The 18,550-nt window shown below is 37.8% G+C and overlaps 1 protein-coding gene across 4 annotated transcripts in view; it reads left to right on the top strand.

Moving 5' to 3' along the window:
* LOC121321812 (adenosine kinase-like) overlaps nucleotides 1-18,550 on the top strand; it is a 125,381-nt gene that overhangs the window by 33,990 nt on the left and 72,841 nt on the right. For 2 of the 4 annotated variants that reach the window (XM_041261028.1, XM_041261030.1), the window contains one exon: nucleotides 16,630-16,820. In XM_041261028.1, coding sequence (XP_041116962.1) covers nucleotides 16,630-16,820 — 191 coding nt within the window. The remainder of the gene's footprint in view (nucleotides 1-16,629; nucleotides 16,821-18,550) is intronic. The other 2 variants (XM_041261029.1, XM_041261031.1) reach the window with 1 other exon arrangement.

The raw sequence follows: 18,550 nt of genomic DNA on the forward strand, positions 1-18,550 counted from the left end.
TAATAAGAGCAAGCTTAACACTGCAAATAATAGTTTACCGATTGTGTCCAACGCTTACCAAAGTGCACACCACGTAGTAAGCCAATAATCAACGTATATGGCCAGATGGCAGCGGACTTTGTCAATAAAAGGCACCAGTCAGACGCACAGTGCAGTCTAGAAACTTTGATACAGTAAACCGAAGACAAACTCATGACACAACTAAAAAAACAACAGCTTCCTGGTTGGATGATGTAGAGCAGTGGTAACCCACCTAGGAAACTTGTTTTTTTTTAGTTATGTAGTCAAGTTTGTCTTCTGTTTACTAACAGCATACACATGCTACAGTGTTTATTTCAATTTCTACCAGCATTGGAAAAGGCCACACAGGCTTTTTAATAAATGAAGTAAACAAGATTGTTATCCCTCTGATTTGAAACATACAAGTCTAGCACTGATTTTTAAAAAGCTCAATCCAGTGACAAATCTTAAACTGTGTAGGTGGAAGTCAGAATTCAGATATTCAGGTTTTGTAACAGAGTGCTAGAATTACAGAGATATGATGACACACAGCAGGATATAGACAGACACTAATAGAAATTGGTCTTATCGTTTGCTTCCTCCCCATGCAAACTCTGACATCTTCCTCCTCCTCCTCCTCCTCAATCAAATGGGAGCACAAAGAAACAGGCTGCATTGTTCAGCCAGCTTAGAGAGTGCAAAGCTTGCCAAGTCCCTTCACATATAAATTGCATCATTAAAAGTGCCCAGATTATTCCAATCTCTCTCCTGGGATTTATAGAGGACTGACTCAATGTTGTTATTTTGCTTAAAAGGCTCATTTTGAATTTTTATAGAATCTCACGTTTCTTGTGTATTATGATGTTCTACAGTTTGCAAGTTATTAGGTATTTTTTTAATTGTGTGGTGCAAGGTGGAATTCCAAAAGATGTGTAACAGTGTGCTGGGTGTTGCTTAACTTGCTCTATATTATTGTAGAAACACTGTCACTCAGAAATTGAGGATTAACCTTTGCCTAAATTGGCACATGGTGTGTTTTTGTAGTGTGCAAAAGATATAATTTATGGATGAAAACATTGGAGGGCAGTTCTTCACCTCTGTCAGAACTAATGATTCCAATGCATGTGCTTCCAAGTGCTGAAACAGGTGCTCATACATCTACTGATTATTGGTAAGATAAAGCGAAAAAGGACGAACAATATTAACAAAAACAGTAGTTATGCCATTGAAAATATTAATCCAGATGTTACGATTGCCACTCGGAGGTAGTGTCATAAGTTTGTACTGAATGTTGGTTCTACAAGTCGTTTGTACATTTTGAATCCGATATGGAATTCTTCATTATGGTCAGCTGTTCGGAATGAAATGAGCGAACCTTCGGGACTTGAACACAGTCTTCTTTGCATACTCTTTTGATTATTTTTTTCTATTATGTTATTAACAGAATTTTTAAAGCCCATAGATAATGTCTGACTTGAGACAATTCATAAACAGCAGAAGGACAGTACATCTGGAGACAAGTGACTGTCTGACTTCTTTCTACAGTATATTGATCCTACACACTGGAAGTGACATTGCGTGAAGTAGGTTGCCTTTAAATAATTGGACTTGTTGGTCATAAATCATGACAAAAATTTTAAAAATGAAACCTACTACAAAAATAATAATAAATACATTTCCCAGTGTTGCTGGGCAATGTCCCACCTTCCTGACTTGTATCTATCATTGGTTTGTTCTGAATACTTAAACCTGCCCCAACTACTGAGTGACAGCACATTCCTTAAAATGGGGTTACAATCAGGAATGGAGGCATGTTCGCGGGATTTAAAGCTGTATTACAGTTTAGATACAGAGGATTTAAAACAGAATTGCTAATTGTGTCAAAATGTACAAAAATTCCTACACGCATAAACCCCAGAAGAATGTGCCCGTGACTGTAGGGATTTTGCTGTGGTATAAAGCAAAGGAAAGAAGGTACAACTTAAGTGTGCAAGTACTGTCAAGTTACTACTGTACATATTTTGACAGAAAAAAAAAAAAAAACGCTGAGGTATTTTGGAAAGTAATTGAAAACACTGATTTCATATACAGTATAACTAATTTACATAAAACTCGAAAACAGCTAAAAATAAGCACTAGGAAAATACATTTAATAAAAACAGAAAAACAGAAGCCCTAAATATAATCCATGTACTCATTTGTAAGCAGTCGATATTGGACTGTATTGAAGACAGACTGATAGCACTCCCGCATTCTAGATTTTTTTGTGTGTGCGCATATGCACTGTTTGTAGTGAATTTGATGACTTGCTGGTTTTAGATTTTTTTTTTTTTTTTTTTTTTTTTAATTTATATAGGGAACGAAACACGCACGATCAGTGAGCATACACCCTTCTAGTTTCACCATTCTAAAATGTTTCCCTTGGATAATTTGAAGAGTAGTAATGCATGATTATCAGTATTTATTTACTGCAGCAGAAACCAACTGTTTTAGACTAGCTAGAAGTTTGTCACTGCTGACTTCTATATGCAAGTGAAACAAAGGAAAGCCTGTAATTAAGAAGTGATTTCTGTCTTAAACAGCTGTAAGCGATTCAGACTGTCATTGTGCAATAGGATGGGCTGAGGCCTCTCACATTCCGCTGTATCAAATGTCTTGGTTAGGTGCTTATAAAGATGAGGGTCAACAGTGTAATGGATTGAGCTCTGATGATCTGGAGCAGGTGCAAACTTTGATGTCGTTTCTTTCTGGTTCTGGGGTTTAGTTTTGTATTTTCCTAGATTTAGCGTGTTTTCCCAATTTCACCAGTTTTATCCGATACCCTCCTTTAACACCACAGCACAATAGTTACACCTGCTGTGAGCAATGGGAGTGGAGCAGCTGCTAGTTCCCCTTGCAGCTGCTCCTGTCTGGCAGTGCCTGTTCCTGGATTCGCAGCATGCTCGGGCTTCACTGGGGTGAGATATATCACTTCTTTGTCTTCCCTCGTGGGGGTGAAACAATCCATGCCATCTCATTCAATGAACAGCACGACACACCCACACAGGCCATGTCTAGGTTGGATGTAACAAGACTTCACCTAACTGTGTGCCAGTTCATTAAAGTCAGAGATGGGTACTGGCTTTAGGCAAATATCTCTAGTCTTGTGTTTTTCAAAGAAAGGGGGTAAAGGAAGACCAGTTTGACACTTGCATTTTCATCCTTTACTGAAATTACAGCATTTGACTATTCAGTTAGTTGAGTACTACAGGGGATATAACGTTTAGATCTAATATTCAGTCCCAGAGGCCCTTCTCTCAGAAAATGGTTTGGTTGTGAGCTAAGCACTTTTTGTAGTGTGGGGGGGGTGTGTGTGTGTGTGTGTGTCTATATAATATACATACACAGTAATGTGCAAAAGTTTTACGCAGGTGTGAAAAAATGCTGTAAAGTAAGAATGATTTCAAAAATAAACATGTTAATAGTTTATATTTATCAATTAACTAAATGCAAAGTGAGTGAACAGAAGAACAATCTAAATCAAATCCATATTTGGTGTGAACACCCTTTGCCTTCAAAACAGCATCAATTCTTCTAGGTACACTTGTACAAAGTCAGGGATTTTGTAGGCATATAGTCAGGTGTATGATTAAACAATTATACCAAACAGGTGCTAATGATCATCAATTCAATATGTCAATATGTAGGTTGAAACAATGCCATCAGCTCAGAATTGGCAGAAAACAGTGGGACCCTTGTACACCCATCTACTGTCCGGAGAAGTCTGGTCAGAAGTGGCCTTCATGGAAGACTTGCGGTCAAAAAGCCATACCTCCGACGTGGAAACAAGGCCAAGCGACTCAACTATGCACGAAAACACAGGAACTTGGGTGCAGAAAAATGGCAGGAGGTGCTCTGGACTGATGAGTCAAAATTTGAAATATTTGGCTGTAGCAGAAGGCAGTTTGTTCACCGAAGGGCTGGACAGCAATACACGAATGAGTGTTTGCAGGCAACAGAGAAGCATGGTGCAGGTTCCTTGCAAGTTTGGGGCTGCATTTCTACAAATGGAGTTGGGGATTTGGTCAGAATTAATGGTCTCCTCAATGCTGAGAAGTACAGGCAGATACTTATCCATCATGCAATACCATCAGGGAGGCATCTGATTGGCCCCAAATTTATTCTGCAGCATGACAACGACCCCAAACATACAGCGAAAGTCATTAAGAACTATCTTCAGCGTAAAGAAGAACAAGGAGTCCTGGAAGTGATGGTATGACCCCCACAGAGCCCTGATCTCAACATCAGGGAGTCTGTCTGGGATTACATGAAGAGGGAGAAGCAACTGAGGCTGCCTAAATCCACAGAAGAACTGTGGTTAGTTCTCCAAAATGTTTGGGCCAACCTACCTGCGGAGTTCCTTCAAAAACTGTGTGCAAGTGTACCTAGAAGAATTGATGCTGTTTTGAAGGCAAAGGGTGGTCACCCCAAATATGGATTTAATTTAGATTGTTCTTCTGTTCACTCACTTTGCATTTAGTTAATTGATAAATATAAACTATTAACATGTCTATTTTTGAAAGCATTCTTACTTTACACCATTTTTTCACACCTGCCTAAAACTTTTGCACAGTACTAGAGAGAGAGAGAGAGAGAGAGAGAACTACCATGAAAAAGTATTTGCCCCCTGTCTGATTTGTGCATATTTTTGACACTATGTTATCAGATCTTCAACCAAAATCTAATATTAGATAAAGGGGAGTGAACTAGTAACACAATATTTTGATACTTCATTTATTTATTAAAGTTGTACAATACCCAATGCCCCGTGTGAAAAAAGTAATCGCCCCCTTAGACTCAATAACTGGTTACGCCACCTTTAGCAGCAATAACTGCAACCAAATGCTTTCTGTAGTTGTTGATCAGTCTCTCGCAGCGCTGTGGAGGAATTTTGGCCCACTCCTTCATGCAGAACTGCTTCAACTCAGTGACATTTGTGGGTTTTCAAGCATAAACTACTCGTTTCAGGTCCTGCCACAACATCTCAATGGGGTTTAAGTCTGGACTGTCTAGACAATTCCAAAACTTTAAATTTCTTGTTCTTCAGCCATTCTGATGTAGACCCAGCTGCGCTTCAGCTTCAGCTCATGGAAGGATGGTCTGACATTCTGTTGTAGACTTATCTGATACAGAGCAGAATTCATGGTTCCTTCAGTGATGGCAAGTCATACAGGTCCTGATGCAGCAAAGCATCCTCAAATCATGACACTACCACCACCATGCTTGACCGTTGTTATGAGGTTCTTACTGTGGAATGCAGTGTTTGGTTTTCACCAGACATAACGGGGCCCATGTTGGCCAGAAAGTTCCACTTTTGACTCATCTGTCCATAGAACATTGTTCCAGAACTCTTGAGGATCATCCAGGTGCTTTTTAGCAAACTTGAGACGAGCATTCATGTTCTTATAAGTGAGCTGTGGTTTTCCGCCTTGCTAATCTGCCATTAAACTCATTTCTGCCCATTGTCTTTCTGATGGATGAGTCGTGAACACTGACCTTACCTTCTTTGTGACTTCCTGGATGATTTTACGCCTTGCTCTTGGAGAGATTTTGGCAAGATGGCCACTCCTGGGAAGAATCACTGCTGTCCCAAACTTTCTCCATGTGGACAATATGGCTCTGACTGTGGTTTGGTGGAGCCCCAGAGCCTTAGAAATGGCTTTGTAACCCTTTCCAGACTGATAGGCATCAACAGCTTTTCCGGTGGTCTTCAGGAATTTCTTTTGATCGTGGCACGATGCGCCTCTAGAACCTGTGTCCTGATAACTTCACTCTGATTGTAAGGGGCAAAGTTAGTCAGATTTATATTGGGCAGGGCTGGCCCAAATCAGGCCTGATCTGTTAACCAAAGTATTCCAACAGCTGATCCTAATTATCCATTTTAATTGGGTTGAGTTACCTTGGGGGGCAATAACTTTTTCACACCTGGAGATTGCATGTTTGATTACCTTGCACACCAAACAAATGAAAGAAGCAACAAACTTTGGTGTCATTTTTTCCTTGACTCCCTCTATATACTACTACAACCCACAAAAAGATCTGACCAAATTCAATGTGAAAAATGTGCAAAAATGCAGAAAATCAGACAGGGGGCAAATACTTTTCCACGGCACTGTGTGTGTGTCTGGCTCTCTCTCTCTCTCTATAATGATGCTGTGATGTCTTTTGTTATTACAAACACTAAAATGTTGGCAACTAATGATTTTATCTAGGTTTTTAATCTTTTGTAATGAATGATCTGACTTTCTGGAAAGTGTGATTGGAAATTTTCCATTTGGCATATCACCAAGGCAAAACATTATAAGTGGGTGTAACTTCCTTGTGCCAATCATGTCTGCAAGTGTAACCTTTCTGAATTCCTGCAGCTGGCAGCTGTTATTTAACGAGCACACTTTATATGTAGCTGTGCAGGGGATTTGTGTGTGTGTGTATATATATATATATATATATATATATATATATATATATATATATATATATATATGATTTTACTGTGAATAAGTTAGGCTTTGGAAGTGATAATCACCAATAATGTTATACTTTTTTATTCCTGTAGTTTTGTGTAGCTTGTTACAGCTGTTCTAATGTTTGCCTTCAACCCTGCTGAAATAACTGGATCTAATTTCTCTGGCAGGTAGCAATCAACCACCACTATTTTCAAAGGAGGAGACCCTTTTTCGTACAAAAAGAATAGGTTAGGTTGTACTCACTAGCCCAGTCTTGAACTCTCTTTATACTACATTCTCTTCAGAATGTGTCTGTAGTATTGAAGTCCGTTCTTCAGGACAAAAAACCTAAATCATGACCCAGGACACCAATAAAACTAAATGGGTAGCGATGAGGTAGTTTTCTGCTAGTATATTTTATTTTATTAATCGCACTTCAGGGCTGTGCAATTCATAACACCTGACGCCTGGGACAACAAGATTTGTGGAACAAAAAGTTTGGTTAAACTTTGCCCGTTGGACAAATTGTTTTTATTTAGTAAATTTTTTTAAATATTTGTTCTGTTGCCAGACAAATACTCCAGGTATATTTGTAAAGAGCCACGCAAGTTTATGAAAACTGAATTGCGGAAGTCTAGCATCTACACAAACATTTTTAAAAAGTGTTTACGTCCCACTCCTATCACTTCTAATTGGTTAGCTATGGAACAAGCTGGTCTTCTATCTATACAAAGAAACCCAGAAATGGCTGCCAAGAGAGCCACTGGCAAGGCTCATACTAATCTTCTGAACTTAAGGTATTATTTACGTTTGTTGTAAACTGGCAAACAAGTGATACTGCTTTCTGAATACATGAACCTGACATTTAAATGCAGCAGTCTGGTAAAGTTACAAGTGTCTACTTTGTGGTCAAGCTTGTACTTGTTGGGATATATATATATATATATATATATATATATATATATATATATATATATATATATATATATATACACACACACACACACACACACACACACACACACACACATTTACTTTAAAATTAAGCATGTAGATTTTTTAAGAAGAATAAGTAGATTTTTATAGCATTTTGTCATTTTCAAAAACTGAACACCCTTCCACTTCATGGACAACTTTATATTGTTTCATTAAATAGTGCTCCGCACCCAGGTGGATACTGTGAAGGGTGTCCAGTGTGAATCTGGACTGGTGTTTGAGAACTGCAACCTTTTCTCCTGCAGTCCTGCACTGAAAGGCACTGCCTGCGCCCCTGCTGAAAAGTCAGTGGGTATGTGCTGAAATTTCTAAAGCTATAAGGAGAAATCATACACAAGCCAAGAGACACTCTGCATACACACCAACATTTCTGAGACATTTATTTTTTTAAACTTTAAATTCTGTTAGAAAATCCTGAAAGTTTAAGGTTTATGGGGTACATGTTTCCCCACAGCAATGTTATTTGTTTAAATAAAAGCCATAAGTATGCCTGCGGCACAGAATGAAATAGTCATTTTCCAAGGCTGGTAGTTAAGTCCTATTTGAAAAGTTGAAATTGTATGGACCTGGTAACTTGATATTGAAAATATATAGCATTGTTTCTGGCACCTGCACAAGGAAGCATGGAGCTGTAAACGCACATAAATCCCATCAAAGAAGGCTTTCTGGTTTGCAGCGTTTTGATACTACAATAACATGTTTTAACAAGCTCCTTGAAGTGTGCCATTTTTCTTACCTTCTGAGAAACATTAGAAGGCATCAACAAGAAACAAAATGTTGTTCTGACACACTTCAGCTCAGTTCAGTTGTGTTTTCTAACACTGTAATTCTTTCTATTATTACATTTTTTATAATTTAAAAAAATAGTTTAATTACTAATACAATTTATTCATAGAGTTGTGGTGAGGGATTTGAAGTGGTGAGTTTTGGGTTTTCATATAGACTGAAAAGGGATGGTCTTCCTTAGTGTTGGCAAAACATCTCAGGGCAGTAATAAAGAAGATTCGAATACAAAGGAATACTGTAAAAAGCTACAATTTTGAACAAAATTACAGATTTACACCACTGAACAAACCTACTGTCACTGACTAGCTTAAAATAACCAGATGCATTCATCACTTATCCACAGATATTCATGAATTTCTGGGTTGATATAAAAAAGTTATTTTTCATCTGTTTTAATATGAAAAAGCAATGTGCTTAAGATTAATGAACAAAGTGTATGTATTTATTTTTACAGCACGTGGTTGAAATTATGTTCCTTTGTTTGTTTGTTTGTTTTTATTTATTTATTTGTTTTTTTGTTTTTTTTTTAAATACAAGATTCCTTAGACAGTTGTGACAGAATGCTGGTTCTCAGCAAATGCCAAAGCAAATAGAGCAAAATATCATCACACTGAATACAAATTTGGTGGCAGCTGTAAATATCAAAACAAAAGCTTTCTTGTATCTAAAGCCTCCCTTTTTTTTAAAAAATGAGCTTGGGGAGTAGTATCAGTGACTCTAACACTCATGCATCTTTTTATTTTTTTTTTTTTAAATCAGAAATGAGCATATACTGTATCTTTTAGGAATTTAGTAGTCCAAGGAGTGATGTGGTAACAGGGGACTGAAGTGAATCTGTCTGTGTCTAGAATACATTCAGGTGACAGGAGATAAATCAACAGAGGTCCTTCATTGGGGAGGATTGAATTGTTTTTGTATGGTTATTCTTGGCTGAAATGAGTGTCGGACATAAAAGTGCTCATGCATTTGGGTGAAGTCAAATGGCCTCTGGCTGACAGAATGCTACTTTTTGCAGATGGTATGGGGACTTTGGGAGCTATTGGTATCCAAATTCTTATTTTGCTGCTAGAATGGCTTTAGCTAGAGGATACTCCCAGATATGACCGTGTCGCAGTCAGGTTTCATGAACTTCAGTCATGGCTCGGCATACTTTTTTTGGAATGAAAGTTATTGTTTTTTGGCTGTCATACCTTTTAAATATTTTTGTTCTGTGTAAACAAATGCTATACCCCAGAACTTTGTCAAAAGCCTGTATGCTATCTCTATGAAGCTGTGATCAATCTGAAGGTCATACTACATTTTGTATAAACACCTACAGTACACTATTGCCATCAGTGCTTGGGCTTAGTTACTTGTTGTGTGTTTTTTGTTTTGTTTTGTTTTTTCAGTTAATAGCATTTGCCTTTGTCTGTTGGCTTTTATGTGATGCTACACATTTTGTTTATGATTTTGTAATAACACACATTTATAACCCGCACGACCGCATTATTTATCACACTGTGTTTTACGGAGATTAATGAAACATATAACTCAATCTCGAGTGCACTGCTGTTGGCACTTAGTGAAGGAATCTGGAAGGTTATCGGAACATTAAATCAAAACTTTTTGGTGTGCTTCCTGCACTGCAGTGTGTAGCTCTGCTTCTTTTGGTACTGTCTGTTACTACCTCTGTAGTTCTGTTTTTACCATATTCTTCATCACCGCTTCACATTCAGCTTATTTCTTTTCTACTAGTTTAGCAAAGTGGTAGAGTACTATGCTCTCTTAGATGGACTGTCTGCATGCTGTGTGAAATATGACCTATCAAGGGTTAGTGGGTTGTTTACTTTTCCATGAGAAAAGTACAGTGTGTGCTCTAACAGCTGAATATTTCTCCAGAATTTTTTTTCTGAGCCATATATTAGGAGATGTCACTTGTCACGTAACACAATTGAAACAATATAATGCTTTGGTGAGTGTACAGACCAAAATATATATATAAAATTTCAGAATTAATAATTGATTTGACTATAAAAAAGACTATACTGAAAGATAACCAAACAAACATTTGTGTTGTAATATTGACAAACTATATATAACAGTTACAAGAAAATGCTATTTTTCACTTGCATTTTACTGCAGTTTTACTACATATTGTATACTACCATTAATAATTTAATAGTTATGTATTAATAACGTTAATTGAAGTTTGTGACTTAATCTAAATATATGGAACAAAACTGGACTGGCGTTTAAGCAGTGCTGTGAGTAATATACCGTCTGTAGACAATTTAAAAGATTAAAAGTAATATGCTGTGGTATCTAGGACTGTTTTGCCCAGAGCCACAGTGTTTGGCAGTGTTGGTTACATTCTGTTAATCTTGTTAGTTTAATGCAACAGACATAGGGAAACCCTTATATAATTGTGTTCATGACCTTGTGGGGAGGGAAGCCTTTTTATACTCTCCCTGATATACTTCTTTACCAGCAGGAAGACTGAATGGATGGCTCTTACAGCAGGGTCAAATAAAAGTTAAAAGCTTTTCTTGCTTGCATGTACGGCAGCAAAGGGATCCCTGCACAAGCTACTTTTACAGGAATGGCTTTTAAGTTTTATTATTACACTTATCTGTTGGTAACATAATAAAACTTCAATGCTGCTTGACAACCGTCAAAACAAGTAATCTCCTTTTATTGTTTATCAACAGTCAATAGTTACAACCAGGAAGTTTTATTTTACAGTATTAAAAAAAAATAATAATAATGAATAAAATTCTAGATATTAATTGATATTTTTATCATAGACTTGTTAATAATAACAATACCAATTAGTGGTGCAATGAGCACCCTAATTTTGTATTCGATTATCATATAGGCATTTAAATTCAGCTTATTTTTATATATTGCCACATAATCCAAACACAACATGCTTTGAAACAAAAGAAGGTAATCGATAGATTAAAGTTTATATTTAAAAAAGTTAATTTAAAAAAAAAAAAATGTATTGCCTTAACTTTTTATATCAAGAAAACATGAATACAGTAGGCCTACTTCTGTTTTGGCTTGTCCAGCTTGAATGTAAAGGCCTAAAATGTGTATCCTAGCAACGCGCTAATCTGCTGTACTAGCACTAAAAGAAGCACACTCTCACACACTCAAGGTTTTGATGCAAACCGGCAACAGGAGACTTTAAAGTAAACAAAACTCAGGAAATGATGCATTGATTAATTGTTGCACCCCTAATGCCAATAATAATACATAAAAGTTGGCTGATAATAAGATGCCATTAATTGATTTTGTTGATTTATTCATAGCATCATTTGCCCTACTTGACTTCATGGCTTTATTAAATGTAGCTGCTCTTCTGAGGATTTCTGTGCATAGTTTTCCTTTATGTCATCACTGCTTGGGTTGTGCCTCTAGAGCAACCTGATATTGAAAACAAAACAAAAACAAATACCTGGTTTTCAAAGTACCTGGTTTGCCTTGATTGCAAAAAGCTGTGTTGGATCATTGCATATAAGTATTGTATATCGGATGACCTGCAACAAGCCAGTGAGCGGTGACACCCATTTGAATCCCTTGGAAATATGTGTTAATCAGTTTTGTTTTGTCAATGCATATACACAGCATCAACCATCATGACGTTTTAATTTTCATTCAGAACCATATTCCTCAAATGCCAAGTACAGTTATTCAAAATTAAATTGATACACCTGCAACACAGGAGGATTGCATGACAAGTCTGATTTTATCTGATGCACCTGTTCTGACAAGACCAGTGTGCAGTCCAAAGGCCTTAACCTACCAGCCTGTAATTTTGACATCGTAACAAAGCGCTTTTGTTGGTTCCGCAGACCTTTTAATTAAAAAAAAAAAAAAAAAAAAAAAAAATCAGTAGCAGATCCTCTCTCTCGAAACCTCCCGTGGTTTTTACAGGTTTCAACTCTCCCAGTCGATGACCATTAAGTGGTTCACTTTCCTTGTGAATGTGTCTTGATGGCAAGCTGTCACTTTAAAGAATTGCAGCGGCAAGTTGAACATTAATGACATGTTGCCGCCATCACAGACTCGAAGTACAGTCCTGTTAACCAGCTTGACTGTCGTGGGGCAATGTCTTGGGTTGAACTCTTACAGAGATGGATCATAAGCCATATGTGCAGCCCCTTATGGACAGTGTACACAGACACAAAAAGAAGTACCCAATTGCTGACAGTGCATGAAATTGCAGTGATGGACGATATTGACCAGATGTTTCAACCTCGAAAAAAAAAGAATTTAAAAAATAGCTTGTTACGTGACAGAGTGAAAAGTTCTCTGCTCGGCTTTGATCACTCACACTTTTGATAGAGCCTGCCAGAGCTCATCGTTGTCAGAACACTTTGACAAGCCCTTTGCCTTCTGGTTTATTTATGTCAGTAGTGACATATATTGATGAGCAGAAGTTTGATGTATTTTTTTTTTTTTTTTCATGGTTTGTACCTTTTTGGTTTTAAAAAAGAAAACATGCACATATTAGAATGCTTGTTTTGTGTGTTGTGCATGTTATTTTACCTTTTTTAAAAAAGGTAGTATTGATTAACAGGTTGAGGGAGCTATAATTGTCATCCTCTGGCCATTACAAATCTATTGATTTTAATGTATGTACAAATAGGTTGTAGTGACAGTAATTTGATACAATGTAATGTTTTAAAAGTGGAAGTCCTTTTTATACACAGTTTTAAGTTACTGTGCTTACTGTAGTGGAGGGGAAAAACACATTTTAAATTGTATTTGATTTGCAAATGTCTGTTTTCTTTGTGGAGAGAAAGGGTTGTGACACTGAGTTTACCTGCAGTGGTTACCAACCATTGCTTATTAAATGTTCATACACCCATGCCTGCTTTATCAATTAATCCGTGGGCCCTGTCTAGTGTCCTTGGAATCTGTTCAGTGTAATAAGACTACTCCTATAAGCTCTTTGTATTTTAACTGCAGCCCTTGCCAGTTGGGTATATGGATTTACAGCGGGGGCATAACTATGAGTTCATTAATCCCAGTGTAGAAAGGCATGTGATATGTATATAGCTGAGCTATCGAATCTCGCTGCAGAGGATTTCCTTGTTGTATCAGATCCAAGGCAATTATGCCTTGTGGAAAGTTATATGTTTTGCGTGCAGTATCAGGTCTAATGAATAAATGAGGCATATGTCTGTAGCTTGTCAGAAGTCTAGCACAATGAAGGCAGTATATTTTTTCTGACCTCAGTTATTTTCATTAGTACAGATGCTTCCTGAGATTCCACTATGATTTCATACATGCAAGTGAGGGTTGTGATTGTTTTATTTAATATAAATCTGCATAAAGTACACCACTTCGTCTGGTCGTGGGGTATTTTATATAACCAGCAATCGCCAGTCTCTACTTGCCTTGTTTCCTTGCATTTCTTAGAGTTGTTAATAAAAGCCCCATCTCCTCCTGAAAATGGAGACTTGCCAAAGTGTTAGACCTTCGTGTTCTATTTCAAACAAAGTTGCCCTTTCTTACATTATGCTTTGCAAGACCTCACATTTCCACTCTTCTGTTGCCAACTAGACATTCCTGACAGCATGGTGCACACCAGTGGACCCCAATTCCACTTTTCTATTAGGATTTTAATTACAAATATTCCTATTAGAAACAAATATTAGCAAATGCTGTTTGCCTGGTTGTATAACTCCCAAAGCACTTGACAATTAACCAGCATGCTGCCCCAGAACTGTTTCTGTAAAATGGGACCAATTAATGAGAATCAGATTCAATTAAATAACATTCTAAACAGCGTTATACTTTTTGGTTACAGGAACAAATACAAACTTGGCCATTTTTCCCTCTGAGAGTTTCTCAAGCAGTATTTTTTAGACTATTTGTCCATACAAGCGTTAAAATCAATAATTATTAACCATCTTACAAAAAATAGAACATTCTAATAAGTGGCTTTTAGATGCACTGGAACAGCCTAATTATTGTCCCTTTTATCTTTGCGTAAGTATCCTTTCAGAACATTCTGCACAGAATGGCAGGTGGTTAGTGTCAGGGGACCTGCTGGGTCAGCTCTTTGACGATTGCTCCTCACATCAGCAAGATGTCATAATTAATAGTTAGTTAGAGGAGTCCAAGTGTGTGAATAACCATAAATCACACAAATTAAAAAGACAGGTCCCCTGTTTTGAAACATAATGTAAAGCTTTTAAAAGGCTTCATTTGTGAGACTGAGCAATGTTTAGAACAGAATAATGCTGAAGTATTTCTACTGGCTCATCTAAACAGTTTAAGTGTAAAAAAAATAGGAAGAAACCTGGCATTGTTTACTTTTTGCAGTAAGAGACAGCCCTAGATTTAAACACTGGTGAGTGTATTTAGATCTGCTACATTTTAGATCTGAGTAATACACAGTATGTTTTGTTTGTTCTCTTAAAGCAATGTACAGTAGCCTACCCTTATACAGTAATTGGGAATTGTCATATTAGCAGTAACATTTTGTGATAGAATCATAACTGAAATCAAACTGATATGAGTCTTTCAATTCAGTATGCTGCTTCATCTACTGCCTGGGGCAAAATGTATTGCAGTGCCTCGCCTGCTGCTTAATTTCAGTGCTCCATTCCACGATAATGAAGCGTCTTGATTTTGCCAGTTCTTGTTTCTCGCACTATATGATAATTTTGATGTGTCTAAGCATGAATTCCCATTGTAGAGTTGTTTGACCTTTCCACTACCCACAGATAGTGCTTTGTAGTACTGAAGGTATTATCTTTTATTCAAATCGCAATTGGGAAGTGATTGTCAGTGGGGTTCTGGGATTCAAATTAATTGACAGAACTTCTAATTCTATTTAAGAGGGAGTCCTTGTAATTAGATGGTTTTATGATAGCTTCAATTGGTTATCTTAGCAGAGAGAAAGTGAGACACACCTGCTTTAGAAATCAATTAAACAGAATGTAATTTAGTGTGAAATGCAGATGATGGTCCTACTACTACAGATGTTCCTATGCTTATTAACCTTATTCATTAAATCTGTAACCATTGTAAATTGTTGAGTTGTAATTTTATTTGCAGGCTATATATTGTTTACCAGTATGTGCCAGTAACAAAATTGCCACCCAAGATGCCTTTGTTTATTCAGTTGGCTTTGAGATCGTAGGCTGCCTAATATACAGGTTGCTGCTGTCCATTGTCCTCTGTGACAAGGATCTCCAGTAGAGTGAATGGATGTGTTTGAGAACTGCTCTTCCAATAGTGATAACTTGGTGAGGGAATTTCGCAGCATAAGTGACCAAGGTCATAAATGAGCTCTGGCTGCTTTTTTAGTTGGGATTTCCCAAATATGAATAAACCTTTTTGGACATTTTGGTATAAGAATCTACTCCAAATTCTCAATGTATGTCACTGGTATTTATAGTATTGACACCTGACATGTACAATATATTCTAAGGGTTGTGATAACATGGGAAAGCAATTTTAGTGAGGCGTGTAGGTATAAGGTCCAGGCTTTTGACTCTCAGCTAAGCCACTGACTCTCTGTGTGAACTTGCAAGTAATTTAGCAGAAGACCCTAAGTGTTGGTTAAAACATTTTTTAAAACAAATATAATTGGATTGATTTTTTTCAGAATCTGCAATTCCAACTCTGGGCTTGTTTCAGATTTAATTTAAAGGGACAATTGCAGAAATGTGCATGTTGTGACAAAAGTTGGAATAGCCAGGTAAATTCAAGTGAAGAAAAGTCTGTTTTTTACTTCAAAATATAACAGGAAAGAGCTATGGTAGATTATGTCTCATTCACAAGGGGGCCATCTCAGCAACAACAGCAAGATTGCAATAAAACAAGCAAACACAGCAACATGCTTGTACAACAATAAATCTTGCAAAGTTAAAGCCAAGTGCACTGAGGTTTGGAAAGTCCGTTTATCATTATGTTCAAGGCAGAAAAGCCAAACAATGTTTCTTTCTTGATATGTAATGGCGTTCCAGGGCTGTGATTTAGTTTATAGGTGTACATCATGTCAGAGTATCTAAATTCACTAAATAGCAGCAGTAAACTGTATTAGCAGGGAGTTGCTAATCTCATATTACTTGAACACAATATGTAAAAAAGTCTCTTGGCATGTTTGCTTGGCACAGAAAGCTATTAAGAACTGAACATGGTGGTGCTGGGGCTCTCAACACACAGTTGATGCGCTGTGAATTAAATCATCCCTACACCACTGTCTTAAGCCGAGGTGGAAAGGCACGGATATATTAGCAGTGATTTTGCGAGTACATGATAAATGTTGTTATTTATTATTATTATTATTATTAACATTAACATACAAGTAAGACTGGTACTTTTTAATTTTTATTTATTTATTTATTTTACCCTCCAGTGGATGATTCAGCAGCCTCATAAGGTTTCAACGTTTTTGGGATGCATTGGCACTGATAAGTTTGGCGGGATCCTGAAGAAGAAAGCCGAGGAAGCCCATGTTGACGCTCATTACTACGAGCAGAGCGAAGAGCCGACAGGAACCTGTGCAGCCTGCATCACTGGCGACAACAGGTCAGCCTCTTTTTCGAGGTATGACACAGGCCCGGTTTTTGGGGTGGAACTGCATAACAGTCTCGCATTTTGTTTGGTCCATGTCTGTCACATGAATGTGTCATCACGAGAGAGAGGGAGAGAATGCTTTCCACAAACTTTCAAATAAAATATAGTCTGGTATTTTGCTGTACTAATATAACAAACTATGGGTTATTAGTTTATAATAAGAATTGGCTTTTGTGGTGGTGGTCTTTTTTCTTTTAAATAGCTGCTGTAACTTTGATGGCCTTTTCAATGGCTGAGTGAGACCGATAGGAGCAGAGAGAGGCCGATAAGAAGGATGTGGATCTGAGCAATACACATAGTCCCTGCACCACAGACGTAGCACGGACATAAACAAACAAGATAGCTGCTTCTGCATCCAGCGCTCAAAGAATATCACAGACATTTGCCAAGCTTTTTGAGATGTTATAGTAATAAAATAATGACTTGGATCGCATTATTGAGGAGTTTGGTGATACAGGGGGTGGAGCGGGGCTGGAGATGCAGTACTGAGTGTCCTGCTGATATGCAGTGCCTTTTAAACCTGTTTTACTGTGAATAAAATTACTTTTAAACAGCGCGTGTGAAAATAAATTGGACCTGACACACCTGACAGGCGCTGAATAATTGGACTGCAAAGGGTAAAAAAAATTCTGAATTTGTTTTGTTATTAAGTTTCCATCAGGTGTGTTATGCAGATACTGAGTTTATAAAATTACATTTTATATTCAAACAGTTTATTAAATTGCGTTGCTTTATTCTCATCCAATCGTTTCAACAGGATGGTGCATTCATGGAGGTGTACAGAACGTTAGGTTATTACCATAACCCTGGTTCCCTGAAAAGAGAGTGACCACCATTACCGAATAGGAAGAGCCTCTCTGACCTGTTGAAGAGGGACGTCCTCACAGTAGCACATCACCATTTTCTTTCGAAAACAGAGGTCACCTGGGGACACGACCTCAAAGGGCAATGGTTATCATTCTCTTTTCAGGGAACCAGGGTTATGGTAATAAACTAACGTTCCCTTTCAAATCGAGTGACAAACATTACCGAATTGGAAAACTGTACCAAAGCTGTCGTGGCTTCAGATTACCGACAGTACAGCCTCACGGCGATAGCAACAGAGCCAACATGACACCTAAGGGCATGCCGCCTGCAAAACTCTAGAGCCCAGAGAGGGTCTTGTTCAGTTTGTCACATCAAGGTGGTAAAAATGCACAAATGTCTGACTACCTGTCCATGTAGCAGCATTGCATAACTCATCTAAGGAGGCGCCATGAAGGAAAGCCCACGAAGTTGCCTAGCCACTGGTAGAATGGGCTTTAATGTCCCCCGGTAACGGGGAATCCGTCTATTCGTACTCCAAGCGCATCTGTCACCCAGTACGCTAGACGTTGCATCTATAGGGCCTGACCTCTAGAGCGGGACCCATAGCAGACAAACAGCTGGTTGGACTATCTCCAGGACGCCGTCCTATCCAAATAACAGCACAGAGCCCAAACTGGACATAGCGTATGTTGTCTGCGGTCCTCTGACTCTTTGAAAGTTTCCAAAACCACTGATTGGTTAATATGGAATGAGGATACCACCTTTGGCAAAAAGAATGGATTTGTTCTTAATGTTACCCGCGAGTCACTTCCAGTGAAAACCATACATGTGTCATCGATGGACAGCGCATGAAGCTCACTTACTCTTCTGGCAGACGTAGTGGCTATTAAAAA

The sequence above is a fragment of the Polyodon spathula genome, chromosome 10, assembly GCF_017654505.1.
Source record: "Polyodon spathula isolate WHYD16114869_AA chromosome 10, ASM1765450v1, whole genome shotgun sequence".
Classification (NCBI taxonomy): Eukaryota; Metazoa; Chordata; class Actinopteri; order Acipenseriformes; family Polyodontidae; genus Polyodon; species Polyodon spathula.